A 16,830-nucleotide genomic window follows, 5' to 3' on the forward strand; every position below is an offset into this window, starting at 1 on the left:
GAGCTGCTGTCTCACCCCGGCAGGGTCCCAGGTTCAATCCTCACCTCTTGCGTGGAGTTTGCACGTTCTCCCTGTGGCTTTCGATAGACTAGACAATCGGTGCAGGAGTAGGCCATTCGGCCCTTCGAGCCAGCACCGCCATTCAATGTGATCATGGCTGATCATCCCCAATCAGTACCCCGTTCCTGCCTTCTCCCCATACCCCCTGACCGCTATCTTTAAGAGCTCTATCTAGCACTCTCTTGAAAGTATCCAGAGAACCTGCCTCCACCGCCCTCTGAGGCAGAGAATTCCACAGACTCACAACTCTCTGTGAGAAAAAGTGTTTCCTCAACTCCGTTCTAAATGGCTTTCCTCCGGAGACTCCGGTTTCCTCCCACGCTCCAAAGACATGCGGTTTTTATAGGTTAATTGACCTCTGTAAAATTGCCCCAGGTGTGGAACGGAGTGGATGAGAAACTGGGATAACATAGAATTAGTGTGAATGGGCGATCGATGGTCAGCATGGACTCGGCGGGCCGAAGGGCCTGTTTCCATGCTGTATCTCTAAATTAAACTCTAATTTCCTTCCACCCTCCGGATGAAATGTTGGGTAAAAAGCCACTATATCTGGTCCAAAAAAGAAGACTTGAAGAATTTTGACCTTATTAATAAAACATATTTTTCCCCTCAATTGAATTCTGGGTGTGAAACACACATTTGGCTAAATTGCCTTTTAACAACCGCTATCGCTGACTCAGCACATCACCAGCTGACGGAGATTCGAGCACGGGGCAGCACTGATTGTTTAACTGCTGAACAACTTGCAACAGCACGTGTCGCTAACTGGGTTTTACGAGCCAATTAAAAAACCCTGCGATCAAAGGCTGATGAAGGTCACAGCTTTGCAGTTCTCTGGTTGGCTATTTGCGAATGGGGAATTGGTGAAGAATTTGGCAAACGGTGAAAACTGCAAGATTTTGACACGGCAGACACAAAATGCTGGTGTAACTCAGCGGGACGGGCAGCATCTCTGGAGAGACCCTTCTTCAGACCCATTCCTTCTCTCCAGAGATGCTGCCTGCCCCGCTGAGTTACTCCGGCATTTTGTGTCGACCTTCGATTTCAACCAGCATCTGCAGTTCTTCCCCTACAGATTTTGACAAGGTTTTTGTAAACTGAAAGACAGCTTTTTCCAAAAACTAGACGATAGACTGGATTGTGAAGTATTAATTGTTAATATACCTCTTGCATTCTCTGATGCTGTAACCAAGGTCCATGATGGAGCGTTCGTGCCAACTGATGAAATGGATCGTCTGGGCTTGAGACCGTTTGATATTGTCATTCCCTTTGCTCTGAGAACTGGGGAGATTACAGGTAAGATCTGCTTGAAGGGCCGAATGGCCTACTCCTGCCCCTATTTGCTATGTTTACTATCTATGGTTTTTTATCTTAACTTGGATGTGATCTATTGTCTGAAAACATGCTTTACTAGGGATCTGGGGTGGTCAGCAAAGAGTTATAACGTCCTAAGTGATAGTAGAATTAGGCCATTCGGCCCATCAAGTCTACTCCGCCATTCAATCATGGCTGATCTATCTCTCCCCTCCTAACCACATTCTCCTGCCTTCTCCCCACAACCTCAGACCCCCGTACTACTCAAACAGTGAAGGAAACACAAACTCAAGTTCAGAGATGAGTTTACCACAAAGGTCCCAGCTTGGCTGGCTTCCTAGGCTAGAGGATTCTAAAGCTCTAAAAATCTCCAAAGCTCTAAAAAAGCTTCTAAAAATAAAAGACACAGAGTGCTGGAGTAACTCAGCGGGTCAGGCAGCATCTGTGGAGAACATGGATAGGTGACGTTTTCCTACCCTAGTTCAGACTGAAGAAGCATATCCCCATGTGAAGAAGGGCCTCGACCCAAAACGTCACCTATCCATGTTCTCCAGAGATGCTGCCTGACCTGCTGAGTTACTCCAGCACTTTGTCTCTTTTATTTTGTAAACCGGCACTTGCAGTTCCTCGTTTCAACCTGACGTCGGTCTCAAATGTCTCCTCTGCCACAGTAGCCCTGTGCCCTCGAGCTCTAGAATCCTCCAGCCTGGGAAGCCAGCCAAGCTGGGACCTTTGTGGTAAACTGATCTCTGAACTTGAGTTTGTGTTTCCTTCATCAAAGCAAAGAGCGGGGCTGGAGGGATGTTTTTCACATCAGCTTCAGTGAATGGAGTATTGTTGGTCTTGAAAACGACAGCAGCAATCTGGCTGCAATGTTAGAAAGCTTACTTTGCAAACAATTACCCAGGCCAGCCCAGCCCTGTACAGCCATTAGTCAAGAGTGTTTTATTATCATGTATTCTGACAGCAGAATAATTAAATTCTAACGTGCTGCAGTTCACCAGGCGAACAAACGCAATACGTGTAGGTAATACGTAATAATGTTAATACAACAAAAATGTTGACGTTAGTTTAGTTTAGATATACAGTGAGAAAACAGGCCCTTCGGCCCACCCAATCCGCGCTGACCAGCGATCCCCGCACACTTAAGGCCCTGCCCTACTTGGCGATTTTTTTTCGTGACTGCCGGCACAATTGACTGACGTATCAGGTCACCGAAAGTTCGCGGCATGATGACGTATTGGCGCGCGGTGTTTTTTCAAGTCTCGCAACATTTTTTTGTCGCCGCTGGATTTTGAAATGTTCGAAATCTTTTGGCGACCCTGATATCGCCAAAAAAATCACCAAGTGGGACAAGCCCTTCACTCTATCCTTTACAGGCTAAGCACGATTTACCAATGATACTATCAAGCCAATTAACCTACAAACCTGTACGTCCTTGGACTGTGGGAGGAAACCAAAGATCTCGCAGATCACGGGGAGAACGTACAAACTCCGTACAGGCAACACCAGTAGTCGGGATCGAACCTGGGTCTCTGGCGCTGTGAGGCAGCAACTCTACCGCTGCGCCACCGTGCCGCCCTATTCAGTGAACTAAATCACAATATTGGTACAAAAAACTCTAACTCTTTAGTGCCACCAAAGACAGTCCGTAAACCTTCACAGAGTGCTGGAGTAACTCAGCGGGTCAGGCAGCATCTATGGAGCTAAGGAAATAGGCAAGGTTTCGGGCCGAAACCCGGAAGGGTTTCGGCCCGAAACGTTGCCTATTTCCAGAAGGGTTTCGGCCCAAAACGTTGCCTATTTCCTTAGCTCCATAGATGCTGCTGCACCATAACTCAGTGGGTCAGGCAGCATCTGTGGAGAACATGGATAGGTGACGTTTCACAGAGTGCTGGAGTAACTCAGCGGGTCAGGCAGCATCTGTGGAGAACATGGATAGGTGAGTGCTGGAGTAACAATAGACAATAGGTGCAGGAGTAGGCCATTCGGCCCTTCGAGCCAGCACCGCCATTCAATGTGATCATGGCTGATCATCCCCAATCAGTACCCCGTTCCTGCCTTCTCCCCATATCCCCTGACTCTGCTATTTTTAAGAGCCCTATCTAGCTCTCTCTTGAAAGCATCCAGAGAACCTGCCTCCACCGCCCTCTGAGGCAGAGAATTACACAGACTCACCACTCTCTGTGAGGAAAAAGTGTTTCCTTGTCTCCGTTCTAAATGTTTTACTCCTTATTCTTAAACTGTGGTCCCTGGTTCTGAACTTCCCCAACATTGGGAACATGTTTCCTGCTTCCAGCGTGTCCAAGCCCTTAACAATCTTATATGGTCAGGGGATATGGGGAGAAGGCAGGAACGGGGTACTGATTGTGGATGATCAGCCATGATCACATTGAATGGCGGTGCTGGCTCGAGGGGGCGAATGGCCTACTCCTGCCCCTATTGTCTATCAAACTGTCTGATTTAGCCATCTGACTGTATTGAAGTAAATCGGTGGTGTCGGGTTTGAAAAGCTTCTGTAAACTTCACCTGCACATTTCATCTGGTCATCTCCGGCTGCTTCTGTCCACTTAGGTGAAGTCCGAATGCCGTCGAACAAGACTGCTAAGCCGGAGATAGTCGATAATCACGATGGCACAGTAACAGTAAAGTACGCTCCGACAGAAGCTGGTCTTCACGAGATGCACATCAAGTACAACGGCAACCACATCCCAGGTAATGATCACATTGAAGGGCCGAATGGCCTCCTCCTGCATCTGTTGTCTATTGTCTATTGTAATCCTCCTCCCACCCACAATGCCGCCCCACAAGGGCCCTGCAACCTTTCACAAGTTCGTCCTCCATTCAATCACGGCTGATCTATCTCTCCCTCCTAACCCCATTCTCCTGCCTTCTCCCCACAGCCCCTGGCACCCGCACTAATCAACAATCTATCTTTGTGTAAGAAAGAACTGCAGGTGCTGGTTTAAATCGAAGGTAGACACAAAATGCTGGAGTAACTCAGCGGGACAGGCAGCATCTCTGGGGAGAAGGAATGGGCGACGTTTCGGGTCGAGACCCTTCTTCAGACTGATGTCGGGGAGGGGGCGGGACAGAGATAAAATGTAGTCGGAGACAGTAAGACTGGTGGGAGAACTGGGAAGGGGACGGGGATGGAGAGAGAGGGAAAACAAGGGCTATCTGAAGTTAATATCTGAAAAATCTATCTATCTCTGCCTTAAAAATATCCACTGACTTGTGGCCTCCACAGCCGTCTGTGGCAAAGAATTCCACAGATTCACCACCCTCTGACCAAAGAAATTCCTCCTCATCTCCTTTCTAAAAGGTACGTCCTTTAATTCTGAGGCTGTGCCCTCTGGTCCTAGACTCTCCCACTAGTGGAAACATCCCCTCCACATCCACTCTATCCAGGCCTTTCACTGGTGAGTTTCAATGAGGTCCTTCCCCTCATCCTTCTAAACTCCAGCGAGTGCAGGCCCAGTGCCGACAATCACTCATCATATATTAACCCGCTCATTTCAGAGAAACAAAGAAACATAGAATATAAGTGCAGGAGGAGGCCATTCGGCCCTTCGAGCCAGCCCCACCATTCATTGTGATCATGGCTGATCGTCCCCAATCAATAACCCATTTCACTCGTCAATGAACAGTGCTCACCTTTTGCTGAGCGGGAAGTGCTGGAGGAACTCAGCGGGCCAGGCAGCATCTTTGGACTTCTTTGTGTAAATGGTGCCACAATATGGCGACTCGAGCATGTGTAGGTTTTGCAGAAAGAATGTCACTCTACACTGCACACACGGCAGTGAAGAACCATGGAACTGTGGACGAATGGGCAGATGCCCGATAGTCATTTACACAGGTTCTTGATTAGTAAGGGCATCAGCGTTAATGGGGAGCAGGCAGGAGAACGGGGCTGAGAGGGAAAGATAGATCAGCCATGACTCGATGGGCCGAATGGCCTATTTCTGCTCCTGTGTCTTCTGGTTTTATAAGGAGAGATTGGACAAACTTGAAGGAAGTTGGAGGTTGAGGGGAGACATGGTAGAAGTTTCGGGTCAGTCTGAGGAAAGGTGTCAGCCCAAAATGTCGCCTGTCCATTCCCTCCACTGATGCTGCCTGCCTGTCCCGTTGAGTTACTCCAGCACTTTGTATTGTACGCAAGATTCCAGCACCTGCAGTTCTTTGTGTCATTAACATAATCTGTGTGGCTAGGATTAGGCACAATGTGCTGGAGTAACTCAACGGGTCAGGCACTGCCTCCGGAGAAAAGTGATGGGTTTGACGTTTCCGGTCGGGAGTCTTTTTCACTCTTCAGCCTGGTGAAGATCAGGTTTAGTCTCGTGTATTGAGGTACAGTGAACAGATTAGATAATAGCACACATAGATATAATCAGTTCAAACTCAAGAACAACAGGTAGAGCAAAGGGGAAGATACAGAGTGCAGAATATAGTTCTCAGCATTGTAGCGCACCAGTTCCAGAGACAAAGTCCAATGTCCGCAATGGGGTAGAGGTGAATCGGACAGTAGCCTGGCTTCAGTCACATGCCGTGAGTAATTACTCAGGGTAGGCAGTTAGTCGGCTTTTAAAAAAAAAAAAAATTTAAACCGCGCATACGCAGATTGTTCTCTCCGTAAAAATAAAAAAATTAAAATAAAAACAGTTACAATTCAATTTGCCCATGGCTTCCTAGTCTCCTTTATTGTTAACTCCTGAATGGGTGGGGGGTGAAGGGTGATGGCAGGGGAAGAGATGGTGGGAATAACGGGTGCACAGGGAAAAGGCACGGAGAATTATGCCTACCTAAGAGATCGATCTGTTAGATAGGCATAATTCTCCCATCCCTTTACTATTTATATTTAGTAATTACCATGGTATAATTTTAGTCCGGGTAGGCACGTGCCTGCCTAGCTTATGGAAGGACCATTCTTCAGACTGTAGGTGTTTGGTGTTTGGGGCACTGTTGATGCCTGTACTCCCTGCCCACAGGCCAGATATGCGGTGTGATTGGTATTGGCATTGGCAATTGTACCTGAACCTTGCACTTGTTGCCTTTCAGAGAGTCCACTGCAGTTCTACGTCAACTACGGAGGCACGGGCCACGTGTCGGCCTTCGGGCCAGGCCTGGTCTACGGGGTGGCCAATAAGCTGGCCACCTTCACCATCGTGACTGAGGATGCCGGAGAGGGTGAGCATTCTTACCAAACTGCGACCAATCGCTACTGAATATATGTAACCAGGGGATGGTGAATCTGTGGAATTAATTTGGCCACAGACGGCTGTGAAGGCCAAGTCCTTGGGCATTGTTCGTAAGTACTACGATGTAGAATTAGGCCATTCAGCTCATCAAGTCTACTCCGCCATTCAATCCTGGCCGATCTATCTCTCCAGCTCAACCCCATTCTCCTGCCTTCTCCACAAAAACCTGTTTTAAAACTGAGATGAATAGGTTCTTGATTAGGAAGGGTGTCAAAGGTTATGGGGAGAAGGCAGAAGAAAGGGGTTCAGAGGGAAAGACAGATCGAATGGCGGAGAAGGCTCGATGGGCCGAATGGCCTAATTCTGCTCCTGTGTCTAGTGGTCTAAAAATCTAGACCATGAGGGGGAGGGTTACCGGTGCCAGCAAGTGTACTGGGCTACAGAACCAGCCGGCAATGATAAACTGATGCTCAATCTGCAACAGTTAGTGAAGATCTCACGTCATTCTGGTCAACGATGTTCGCAGCATATTTAGCTCCCGGGAGAAGATCCTGCTTTGGTCCATATAATGTTTGTTAAATTTGTTGAAAGGGGTAGAAGCGTAAAGATACTGCATGGAAAAGACCCTTCGGCCCGTTGAATCCATGTTGCCCAAGCACCCGCTCACACTAGTACCACGTCCACCATTTACCCTGCATTCCCTTCAATTCCATCTCCCCCCACCTCAACCTAAATTCCATCACTCATCTGCAAGCTGAAGGCTATTTAAATGGCCAATAAATCGACCAGCCGGTGCATTTGTTTGGGATGTGGAGGAAACTGGAGCAGACGGAGGAAAATTGCAGGAAATGTGATGTAAACTACACGTAAAATCAGGGAGGCACGGTGGTGCAGCGGTAGAGTTGCTGCTTTACATCGCCAGAGTCACGGATTCGACCCTGACCACGGGTGCTGTATGCAGGCAGCATCTCTGGACAAGCTGGTAGGTGACGGTTTGGGTCGGAGCCCGTCTTCAGTCTGAATAAAGGTCTCAACCCGATACATCACCTATCCATGTTCTCCACAGATGCTGCCTGACCCGCTGAGTTACTCCAGCACTCTGTGAAACGTCACCTATCCATGTTCCCCACAGATGCTGCCTGACCCGCTGAGTTACTCCAGCACTCTGTGAAACGTCACCTATCCATGTTCCCCACAGATGCTGCCTGACCCGCTGAGTTACTCCAGCACTCTGTGAAACGTCACCTATCCATGTTCTCCACAGATGCTGCCTGACCCGCTGAGTTATGGTGCAGCAGCATCTGTGGAGCTAAGGAAATAGGCAACGTTTCGGGCTGAAACCCTTCTGGAAATAGGCAACGTTTCGGGCTGAAACCCGGAAGGGTTTCGGCCCGAAACGTTGCCTATTTCCTTAGCTCCATAGATGCTGCTGCACCCGCTGAGTTACTCCAGCACTCTGTGAAACGTCACCTACCATGTTCTCCACAGATACTGCCTGACCCGCTGAGTTACTCCAGCACTCTGTGAAACGTCACCTATCCATGTTCTCCACAGATGCTGCCTGACCCGCTGAGTTACTCCAGCACTCTGTGTCAATAGACAACAGACAACAGGTGCAGGAGTAGGCCATTTGGTCCATCGAGCCAGCACCGCCATTGAATGTCATCATGGCTGATCATCCACAATCAGTACCCCGTTCCTGCCTTCTCCCCCATATCCCCTGACTCCGCTATTTTGTCTACCTTTGGTATAAACCAACATCTACTGCCCCTTATTATTACAAGTTTCAAGTACGTTTGGAGATGGTAAAATAAGCAGCCATCTTATTTATACGTCAGTAGCAAATGTGAGCTGGTGAATTGGAGTTATTGATCCGGAATAGATTCCAATCATCTTAATAAATAGTTTGCTTTGGTCTATTTCTTCCTTCTTCTTGTCCTGTCTAGGTGGTCTTGACTTGGCCATTGAGGGTCCATCAAAGGCAGAAATCAGCTGCATTGATAACAAGGATGGGACATGTACCGTCTCGTACCTGCCCGCCCTGTCCGGAGACTACAGTATCCTGGTCAAATATAACGAGAAGCACATCGCTGGCAGTCCTTTCACCGCCAAAATCACAGGTAACGGCAGTCTCATCTCCCAAGATGGTGTACCAGGGAGGTAGACACAGATGCTGGAGAAACTCAGCGGGTGAGGCAGCATCTGTGGAGCGAAGGAATAGGTGACGTTGGTGACCGCTGCTCTTGCTTGATGGGAGAGGGGAGAAGAGGGAGTGACCGGGACGAGACTGGTCCTTGATTCTGCTGCTGGCCTTGGCAAGGCAGCGTGAGGTGTAGATGGAGTCAGTGGAAGGGAGGTTGGTTTGCGTGATGGTCTGAGCAAGCTGCCAGCCTCTGCAGTTCCTTGTGTCTGTAAATAAACCTGAAACGCCTAAGTTGGCGGAGGTTTCCTGGCAGGTTGGTGCGGCACGGTGGAGCAGCGGTAGAGTTGCTGCTTTACAGCGCTTACAGCGTCAGAGAGGCAGGTTTGATCCCGACTACGGGCGCTGTCTGTACGGAGTTTGCACGTTCTCCCCGTGACCTGCGTGGGTTTGCTCCTAGATCTCTGGTTTCCTCCCACACTCCAAAGACATGCATGTTTGTAGCTTAATTGGCTTGGTATGAGTGTAAAATTGTGTGTGTGTGTGTGTGTGTGTGTGTGTGTGTGCGCTAGTGTGTGTGTGTGTGTGTGTGCGCGCTAGTGTGTGTGTGTGTGTGTGTGTGTGTGTGTGTGTGTGCGCGCTAGTGTGTGTGTGTGTGTGTGTGTGTGTGTGTGTGTGCGCGCGCTAGTGTGTGTGTGTGTGTGTGTGTGTGTGTGTGTGTGTGTGTGCGCGCTAGTGTGTGTGTGTGTGTGTGTGCGCGCTAGTGTGTGTGCGCTAGTGTGTGTGTGTGTGTGTGTGTGTGTGTGCGCTAGTGTGTGTGTGCGCTAGTGTGCGCTAGTGTGTGTGTGTGTGTGTGTGTGTGCGCTAGTGTGTGTGTGTGTGCGCTAGTGTGTGTGTGCGCTAGTGTGCGCTAGTGTGTGTGTGTGTGTGTGCGCTAGTGTGTGTGTGCGCTAGTGTGTGTGTGTGTGTGTGTGTGTGTGTGTGTGTGTGTGTGCGCTAGTGTGTGTGTGTGTGTGTGTGTGTGTGCGCTAGTGTGTGTGTGCGCTAGTGTGTGTGTGTGTGTGTGCGCTAGTGTGTGTGCGCTAGTGTGTGGGTGTGTGCGCGTGCGCGCTAGTGTGTGGAGATCGCTGGTCGGCGCGGACTCGGCGAGCAGCGCCTGGTTCTGCGCTGTATCTCTAAACTAAGCTAAGGTCAGAGAGGGCATATAGAGCAGATTAATGGGAAGCTGTTGACCATGGATTTGTTTCCAGATGACAACCGGCGACGGTCGCAGGTCAAGGTGGGCTCGGCAGCAGACATCTCCCTGGACATCAACGAGAGTGACCTCAGCCTGCTCACCGCCAGCATCAAATCTCCCTGCGGACAAGATGAGCCGTGCTTGCTGAAGCGGCTGCCCAACAACCACATCGGTGAGTAGCCGGAGCTAGCGGCTGAACAGAACACGAGGCTGCCTCACCCGCTGAGTTTCCCCAGCATTGATGTCCACCTTATACTAACGGTGACTAACTTCACCATAAATGGCTCCTACACTGACGATATTCCTCACTCCTAGGTATCTCCTTCATCCCACGGGAAGTGGGGAAGCACCTGGTGAGCATCAAGAAGCACGGCAAGCACGTGGCCAACAGCCCGATCACCATCATGGTCGGCCAGTCTGAGATCGGAGATGCCAGCCGGGTCCTTGTCTCCGGAGACGGCCTGAAAGCTGGGAGGACCTGCGAAATGTCCGACTTCATTGTGGACACAAGGGATGCAGGTACGGTTCCTCAGTGGGGGAATGATTCGGACTGGCATGCCCCGTATTGTATAACCCTGGAACGCTGCAGTCCCGGAAACGGACGGTCATGTGTTTGGTAGAATTTAAGAGATTGAGGGGGGGATCTTATAGAAACTTACAAAATTCTTAAGGGGTTGGACAGGCTAGATGCAGGAAGATTGTTCCCTTCCCGATGTTGGGGAAGTCCAGGGCAAGGGGTCACAGTTTAAGGATAGAGGGAAAATCCTTTAGGGCCGAGATGAGAAAATATTTTTCACACAGAGAGTGGTGAATCTGTGGAACTCTCTGCCACAGAAGATAGTTGAGGCCAGTTCATTGGCTATATTTAAGAGGGAGTTAGATGTGGCCCTTGTGGCTAAAGGGATCAGGGGGTATGGAGAGAAGGCGGGTACAGGATACTGAGTTGGATGATCAGCCATGATCATATTGAATGGCGGTACAGGCTCGAAGGGCCGAATGGCCTACTCCTGCACCTATTTTCTATGGGGAGAACGTACTAACCTCATTGAGGTCAGGTTTAGGTTCAGCAGTCCTGAGCTTCCATCCACCTCATTGGAGACCCTCGGATTATCTTTGATCTGACTTTGCTGGACTTTATCTTGCACTAAACAATGATTACAATCAGTACCCCGTTCCTGCCTTCTCCCCATATCCCCTGACTCCGCTATCTTTAAGAGCCCTATCTAGCTCTCTCTTGAAAGTGTCCAGAGAACCGGCCTCCACTGAGGCAGAGAATTCCACAGACTCACAACTCTCCGTTCTAAATGGCTTACCCCTTATTCTTCAACTGCGGCCCCTCTGACTATGACCCTGACTATAATTTACAAGAATGAGTGGGTTAACATATGATGAGCGTTTGTCGGCACTGGGCCTGTACTCGCTGGAGTTTAGAAGAATGGGGAGGGGGGACCTCATTGAAACTTACAGAATAATGAAAGGCCCAGATAGAGTGGCTGTAGAGAGGATGTTTCCACTAGTGGGAGAGTCTAGGACCAGAGGCCACAGCCTGAGAATTAAAGGACGTTGTTTTAGGAAGGAGATGAGGAGAAATTTATTTAGTCAGAGGGTGGTGAATCTGTGGAACCTGTGAGGCCAAGTCAATTAATATTTTTAAGACAGAGATAGATAGATTCTTGACTAGTATGGGTGTCAGAGGTTATGGGGGGAAAAGGCAGGAGAATGGGGTTAGGTGGGAGAGATAGATCAGCCGTGATTGAATGGCGGAGTAGACTGGATGGGCCGAATGGCATAATTCTGCTCCTATTCCTTATGACCCTATTGACCATGTAATAAATGTGTTTTCTTTTAAACGTTCAATCATTTTACATATAAGATCTGCTGCAGGTACACCCGGAGAGTAGGAGTGGTGAGCTGTGGGCTCCATGGACTACAGGCCAAAACATTCAACTATTACATTGTAGTGCCTACTGCATCTTGTTAAATTTGAAAGTTCAAAACCAAAACGTTCTAAGTCGTATTCCCTTGAATTAATGTTGTTCCCCAGGTTACGGTGGCCTTGCATTGTCCATTGAAGGGCCGAGTAAGGTGGATATTAACACTGAGGAGACAGTAGAAGGGACATGTAAGGTGCTGTATTGTCCAGCTGAACCTGGCACCTACATCATCTACATCAAGTTTGCCGAGCACCATGTACCTGGTATGTGACACGAGAACCACAGCGTTTAGAGATACTGCGCGGAAACAGGCCCTTCGGCCCACCTAGTCCACACCGACCAATGATCCCCCTGACACTAACACTATCCTACACACACTAGGGACAATTTACACTTTACCAAAGCCAATTAGCCTACAAACCTGTACGTCTTTGGAGTGTGGGAGATCTCGGAGAAAACCCACGCAGGTCACGTGGAGAACGTGCAAACTCCGCACAGACAGCACCCGTGGTCAGGATCGAACCCAGGTCTCTGGTGCTGTGAGGCAGCAACTCTACCGCTGCGCCGCCGTGCCATGCAACGTGCTACCTCCGTGGCAACAATTAATATACATTGTGTGCAGGAAGACTTAAGGTGTGCAACCTTTAACAGCTAGCTAAGCTGTTAGTGTGAGTGAGGGTGGAACTTGAACACTTTATTGTCACCAGTGACCTTTGTTTACATACCCAAGGTATGACAATAGTCGCTCATAAAGGGCGCTGGCAAAGTTACAGAGTAGTCCCACGCCGGGTCCTCGATCTTCGCAGTGAAGCCTTGACGTTTTATTCTTTGCAGGGAGTCCGTTCACGGTGAAGGTGACGGGGGAAGGCCGGGTGAGAGAGAGCATCACTCGTAAACGGCGCGCTGCCTCGGAGGCGACGGTCGGCAGCATCTGTGACTTGAACCTGAAGATCCCAGGTAAGGCTGGAGAAAGGGTTATTTGCGATCGGTTGCCTGGGGGCACAGGTAACTGCAGATGCCAGAGTGTTGTGAATCTGTGGGATTCTCTGCCACAGAAGGCAGCGGGGGCCAATTCACTGGGCGTTTTCAAGAGAGAGTTAGATTTAGCTCTTGGGGCTAACGGAATCATGGGATATGGGGAGAAAGCAGGAACGGGGGTACTGATTCTGGATGATCAGCCATGATCACAGCGAATGGCGGTGCTGGCTCGAAGGGCCGAATGGCCTACTCCTGCACGTATTTTTTATGTTTCTATGCTGGAATCCTGAGAAAAACACAAATTGCTAGATAACAACGGGTGTTGTGTTCGATAAATCACCAGATTCACCACCAATTGATTCCCTGCTATTGTTTTTACAATTCAGTGGATTCAGGCAGCATCTGTGGAGAGAATGGAGAGGCAATGTATTGGATCGGGTCCCTTCTTCAAATTGTCTGACCTCTCCCTGTAACTAAGGCCCTCTATCTCACCCAGACAGCCTTGTTCCTCAGACAGATGAAGGCACAAGGAACTGCAGATGCTTTCTTACACACAAAAAAACGACACACTGTGCTGGAGTATCTCGGCAGGTCGGGCAGAATTTCTGGGGAAGGTGGGTGGGTGATGCTTTGGGTCAGGACCATCCAAGATGTCCAACCTCTCCAGACAACCAAAACCCTTTCATCCAAGTACCATTGGTGGACAAAAATGCTGGTGAAACTCAGCGGGTGAGGCAGCATCTATGGAGCGAAGGAATAGGCGACGTTTCGGGTCGAGACCCTTCGTCTTTGAGCCTGAAGAAACGTCGCCTATTCCTTCGTTCCATAGATGCTGCCTCCCCCGCTGAGTTTCTCCAGCATTTTTGTCTACCTTCGATTTTTCCAGCATCTGCAGTTCTTTCTTAAACATTGATCTTCATAGTATTGGCCACACTTCCCATTGAGATGTCCTCGTTCCTCATCCTCTCTCCTAACCTGTCTCCTTTTCACCTCCAGCCTTTGTCACTTACTCCACCCATCTACCAATAGCCCCCCCCTCACCTGTATCCACCTATGACTCGCCAGATTTGTCCCCCCCCCCACCTCTCTTTTCCAGCTCTCTTCACCCCCCCCCCCCATTAAAATGAGTCTGACAAAGGGTCCCAACCCAAAACGCGTCTGTCCATTCCTTCCACAGTTGCTGCCTGACCTCCAGCGCTCTGTCTTGCTCTGAATGAAGCGACTGACGTCTAGAATTTGTGCGCACTGGATTAGCAGTGCACGCACTGTCACCAAAAGGTATTCGTGGAGGTTGTGCCGTTTTAAATCGAGCGTCTGGCAGAAAATACAGTTCAGCCTCTTTAAATCTTTGCACAAAGAATAACTTTGAAGCTAAGCTGTGAGATTCTCTAATCCTCCAACGCTGGTTCTCATAACTGAGTCTCTCCTGAGGCTAAATGAATTAATCAGATAAGTTGTGTTTACTTCTGAATACAGAGCATTGAGATCTTTCTAAAGGGCATAAATGTGAAGAATTTGTGTTTGCAGTGTGGAGGAATGTGCTTTGATGGCATTTCTCAGTTGGAAAATTGTTCAACTTTCTCTTCTCCACTGATTTTCTTTTTGTTAAAATGCCGTCTCAGCTTTTTAAGATAAGACATCGATGAGTCTGGAAGAAAGCTGAAGCTTTGTAAGTCAGTAAACAGCTAAGGAGCTGTCCCACTGTACGAGGTAATTCAAGAGTTCTCCCGAGTTTCCCCTGATTCGAACTTGGAGAATTACGGTAATAGTCGCTCGTAGGTACTCAGGGCTCTCGTGGACATTTTTCAACATGTTGAAAAAACTTCACGAGCTTACCACATTTCCCGAGTACCTGCCGTTAGCGTTACAAGCAGCTAAGAGACGTCCCCGAGCTCCGGGAGAACAAAAAAGATTATTTATTAATAATTGGAATATCTAAAAATTGCCAGTCGCCAACTGTAATCCCTTTTAGCAATTTAATTGTTGATGTTATTAAATCATGAACACTGGTGTTTATTGTGTTCATGTTTACTAGCCTAATGTGCAAATTGTGACCTTCCACTTGTACGTAGGCAGAACAAACTAACTCTCTTCAGCACTGCCATATCGGCTATTCTGAGCTAATAAAAACTGAAAATACCTGATCTGCCGGTTGCTCAACACTTCAACTCCCCCTCCCATTCCCACACTGACCTTTCTGCCCTGGGCCTCCTCCATTGTCAGAGTGAGGCCCAGCGCAAATTGGAGGAACAGCATCTCATATTTCCCTTGGGCAGGTTACACCCCAGCGGTATGAACATTGACTTCTCTAACTTCAAGTAGCCTTTGCTTTCCCTCTCTCTCCATCCCACCCCCCCCCCCTTCCCAGTTCTCCCAGCAGTCTTACTGTCTCCGACTGCATTTTATCTCAAGACTCCCTCTCCCCTGACATCAGTCTGAAGAAGGGTCTCGACCCGAAACGTCACCCATTCCTTCTCTCCAGAGATGCTGCCTGTCCCGCTGAGTTACTCCAGCTTTTTGTGTATTTTCTTCCCCTCTGTTATCAGGCTTCTGAACGGTCCTTCCATAAGCTAGTTACAATTTTTCCTTCAATTGCCCGAATAATGTTTCTATTTCAAGACCAATCTCGGCTACAATAGTCAATTCCAATCTTTCTAATTCCCACGAGTTCTGGAAACCAACACATGGCGTCTGAACGGTCCTTCCATAAGCCAGGGTACTGTCCGATTCACCTCTACCCCATTGCGGACATTGGACTTTGTCTTTGGAACTGATGCGCCACAATGCTGAGAACTATATCCTGCACTCTGTATCTTCCCCTTTGCTCTACCTGTTGTTCTTGAGTTTGACTTTATTGTATTTATGCATAGTATTATCTATTCTGATTGGACAGCATGCAAACCAAAGCTCTTCACTGTACCTCGGTACATGTGGCAATAATAAACTTAAAGGGCCTGTCCCACTTGCGCGACTTTTTCAGCGACTGCCGGCACCCGTCATAGGTCGTTGCAGGTCGCCGAAAGTGTTCAATATGTTGAAAATCCAGCGTCGACCAGAGAGACGCTACGACTCTTTGGGCGAGTGAGGAGACTACTCACGACCATACAGGCGACGTGTCGCGGGGTGAAGCCTGTACGGTCGTGAGTAGTCGCCCAAAGAGTCGTACCTTGTTCTGGTCGCCGCTGGATTTTCAACATGTTGAACATTTCACGACCTAAGACGGGTGCCGGCAGTCACCGAAAAAGTTGCGTAAGTGGGACAGGCCCTTTAAGGAGAGCAAAAACAAAATATTCCTTCTTTCTTCACTCTTCTCACGAGGAGCTGCTGCCTAAACCTTGAGCCGCAGAGGAGCCTAAAGGTAAATGCATGAAGATGTACAAAGCTGAGCTGCATCTGTCTGTCTCTAACGCCTCTATCTTTGCTGTCTTTCCTTTCCTCTCTGTCTCAGTGACTTGGTTCCAAGTGGTGGCGGCTGGACAAGCATCTCTCCCGCGGCTCTGAGAGTGCGGCCCCCTCATCCGGCTCGGTGTGAGGACCCTGGCCCGTGCTCCCTCCCTCCGCGCCCGGCGTTGCCTAGTGCCGGGGGGGCCGACGGTAACTGAGGTCGACACTGTTAAACCAGCCGGCCTGTGTGTATCAGTGGTTGTTGCATGCCTGCACCTCCACCCCTGCATGAGTCAGCATGTGGCCGCAGCAATAACTGCAGCATCGCAACGTTGGGCAGTAGACCCTGCCCCTCGGTCATGACTGACCATGGGTGATGTGTGGTCAGATGTTTGAACAAGTTAGGTCTTTATTCTTTGGAGCGCAGAAGGTTAAGGGGGACTTGATCGAGGTCTTTAAAATGATGAGAGGGATAGACAGAGTTGACGTGGATAAGCTTTCCCCACTGAGAGTAGGGAAGATTCAAACAAGGGGACATGACTTGAGAATTAAGGGATAAAAGCTTAGGGGTAACATGAGGGGGAA

General features: G+C 49.0%; 1 protein-coding gene across 4 annotated transcripts in view; it reads left to right on the forward strand.

Annotated features, from left to right (window-relative positions):
* The window catches only part of flnb (filamin B), a 160,033-nt gene that overhangs the window by 117,659 nt on the left and 25,544 nt on the right, over window positions 1-16,830 (forward strand). For all 4 annotated transcript variants that reach the window (XM_033036612.1, XM_033036610.1, XM_033036611.1 and 1 more), the window contains 8 exons: window positions 1,254-1,356; window positions 3,949-4,089; window positions 6,433-6,561; window positions 8,519-8,692; window positions 9,963-10,121; window positions 10,265-10,468; window positions 11,994-12,146; window positions 12,718-12,840. In XM_033036612.1, the coding sequence (XP_032892503.1) occupies window positions 1,254-1,356; window positions 3,949-4,089; window positions 6,433-6,561; window positions 8,519-8,692; window positions 9,963-10,121; window positions 10,265-10,468; window positions 11,994-12,146; window positions 12,718-12,840 (1,186 nt within the window). The remainder of the gene's footprint in view (window positions 1-1,253; window positions 1,357-3,948; window positions 4,090-6,432; window positions 6,562-8,518; window positions 8,693-9,962; window positions 10,122-10,264; window positions 10,469-11,993; window positions 12,147-12,717; window positions 12,841-16,830) is intronic.

The sequence above is a fragment of the Amblyraja radiata genome, chromosome 18 (genome assembly GCF_010909765.2).
Source record: "Amblyraja radiata isolate CabotCenter1 chromosome 18, sAmbRad1.1.pri, whole genome shotgun sequence".
NCBI classification, from domain to species: Eukaryota; Metazoa; Chordata; class Chondrichthyes; order Rajiformes; family Rajidae; genus Amblyraja; species Amblyraja radiata.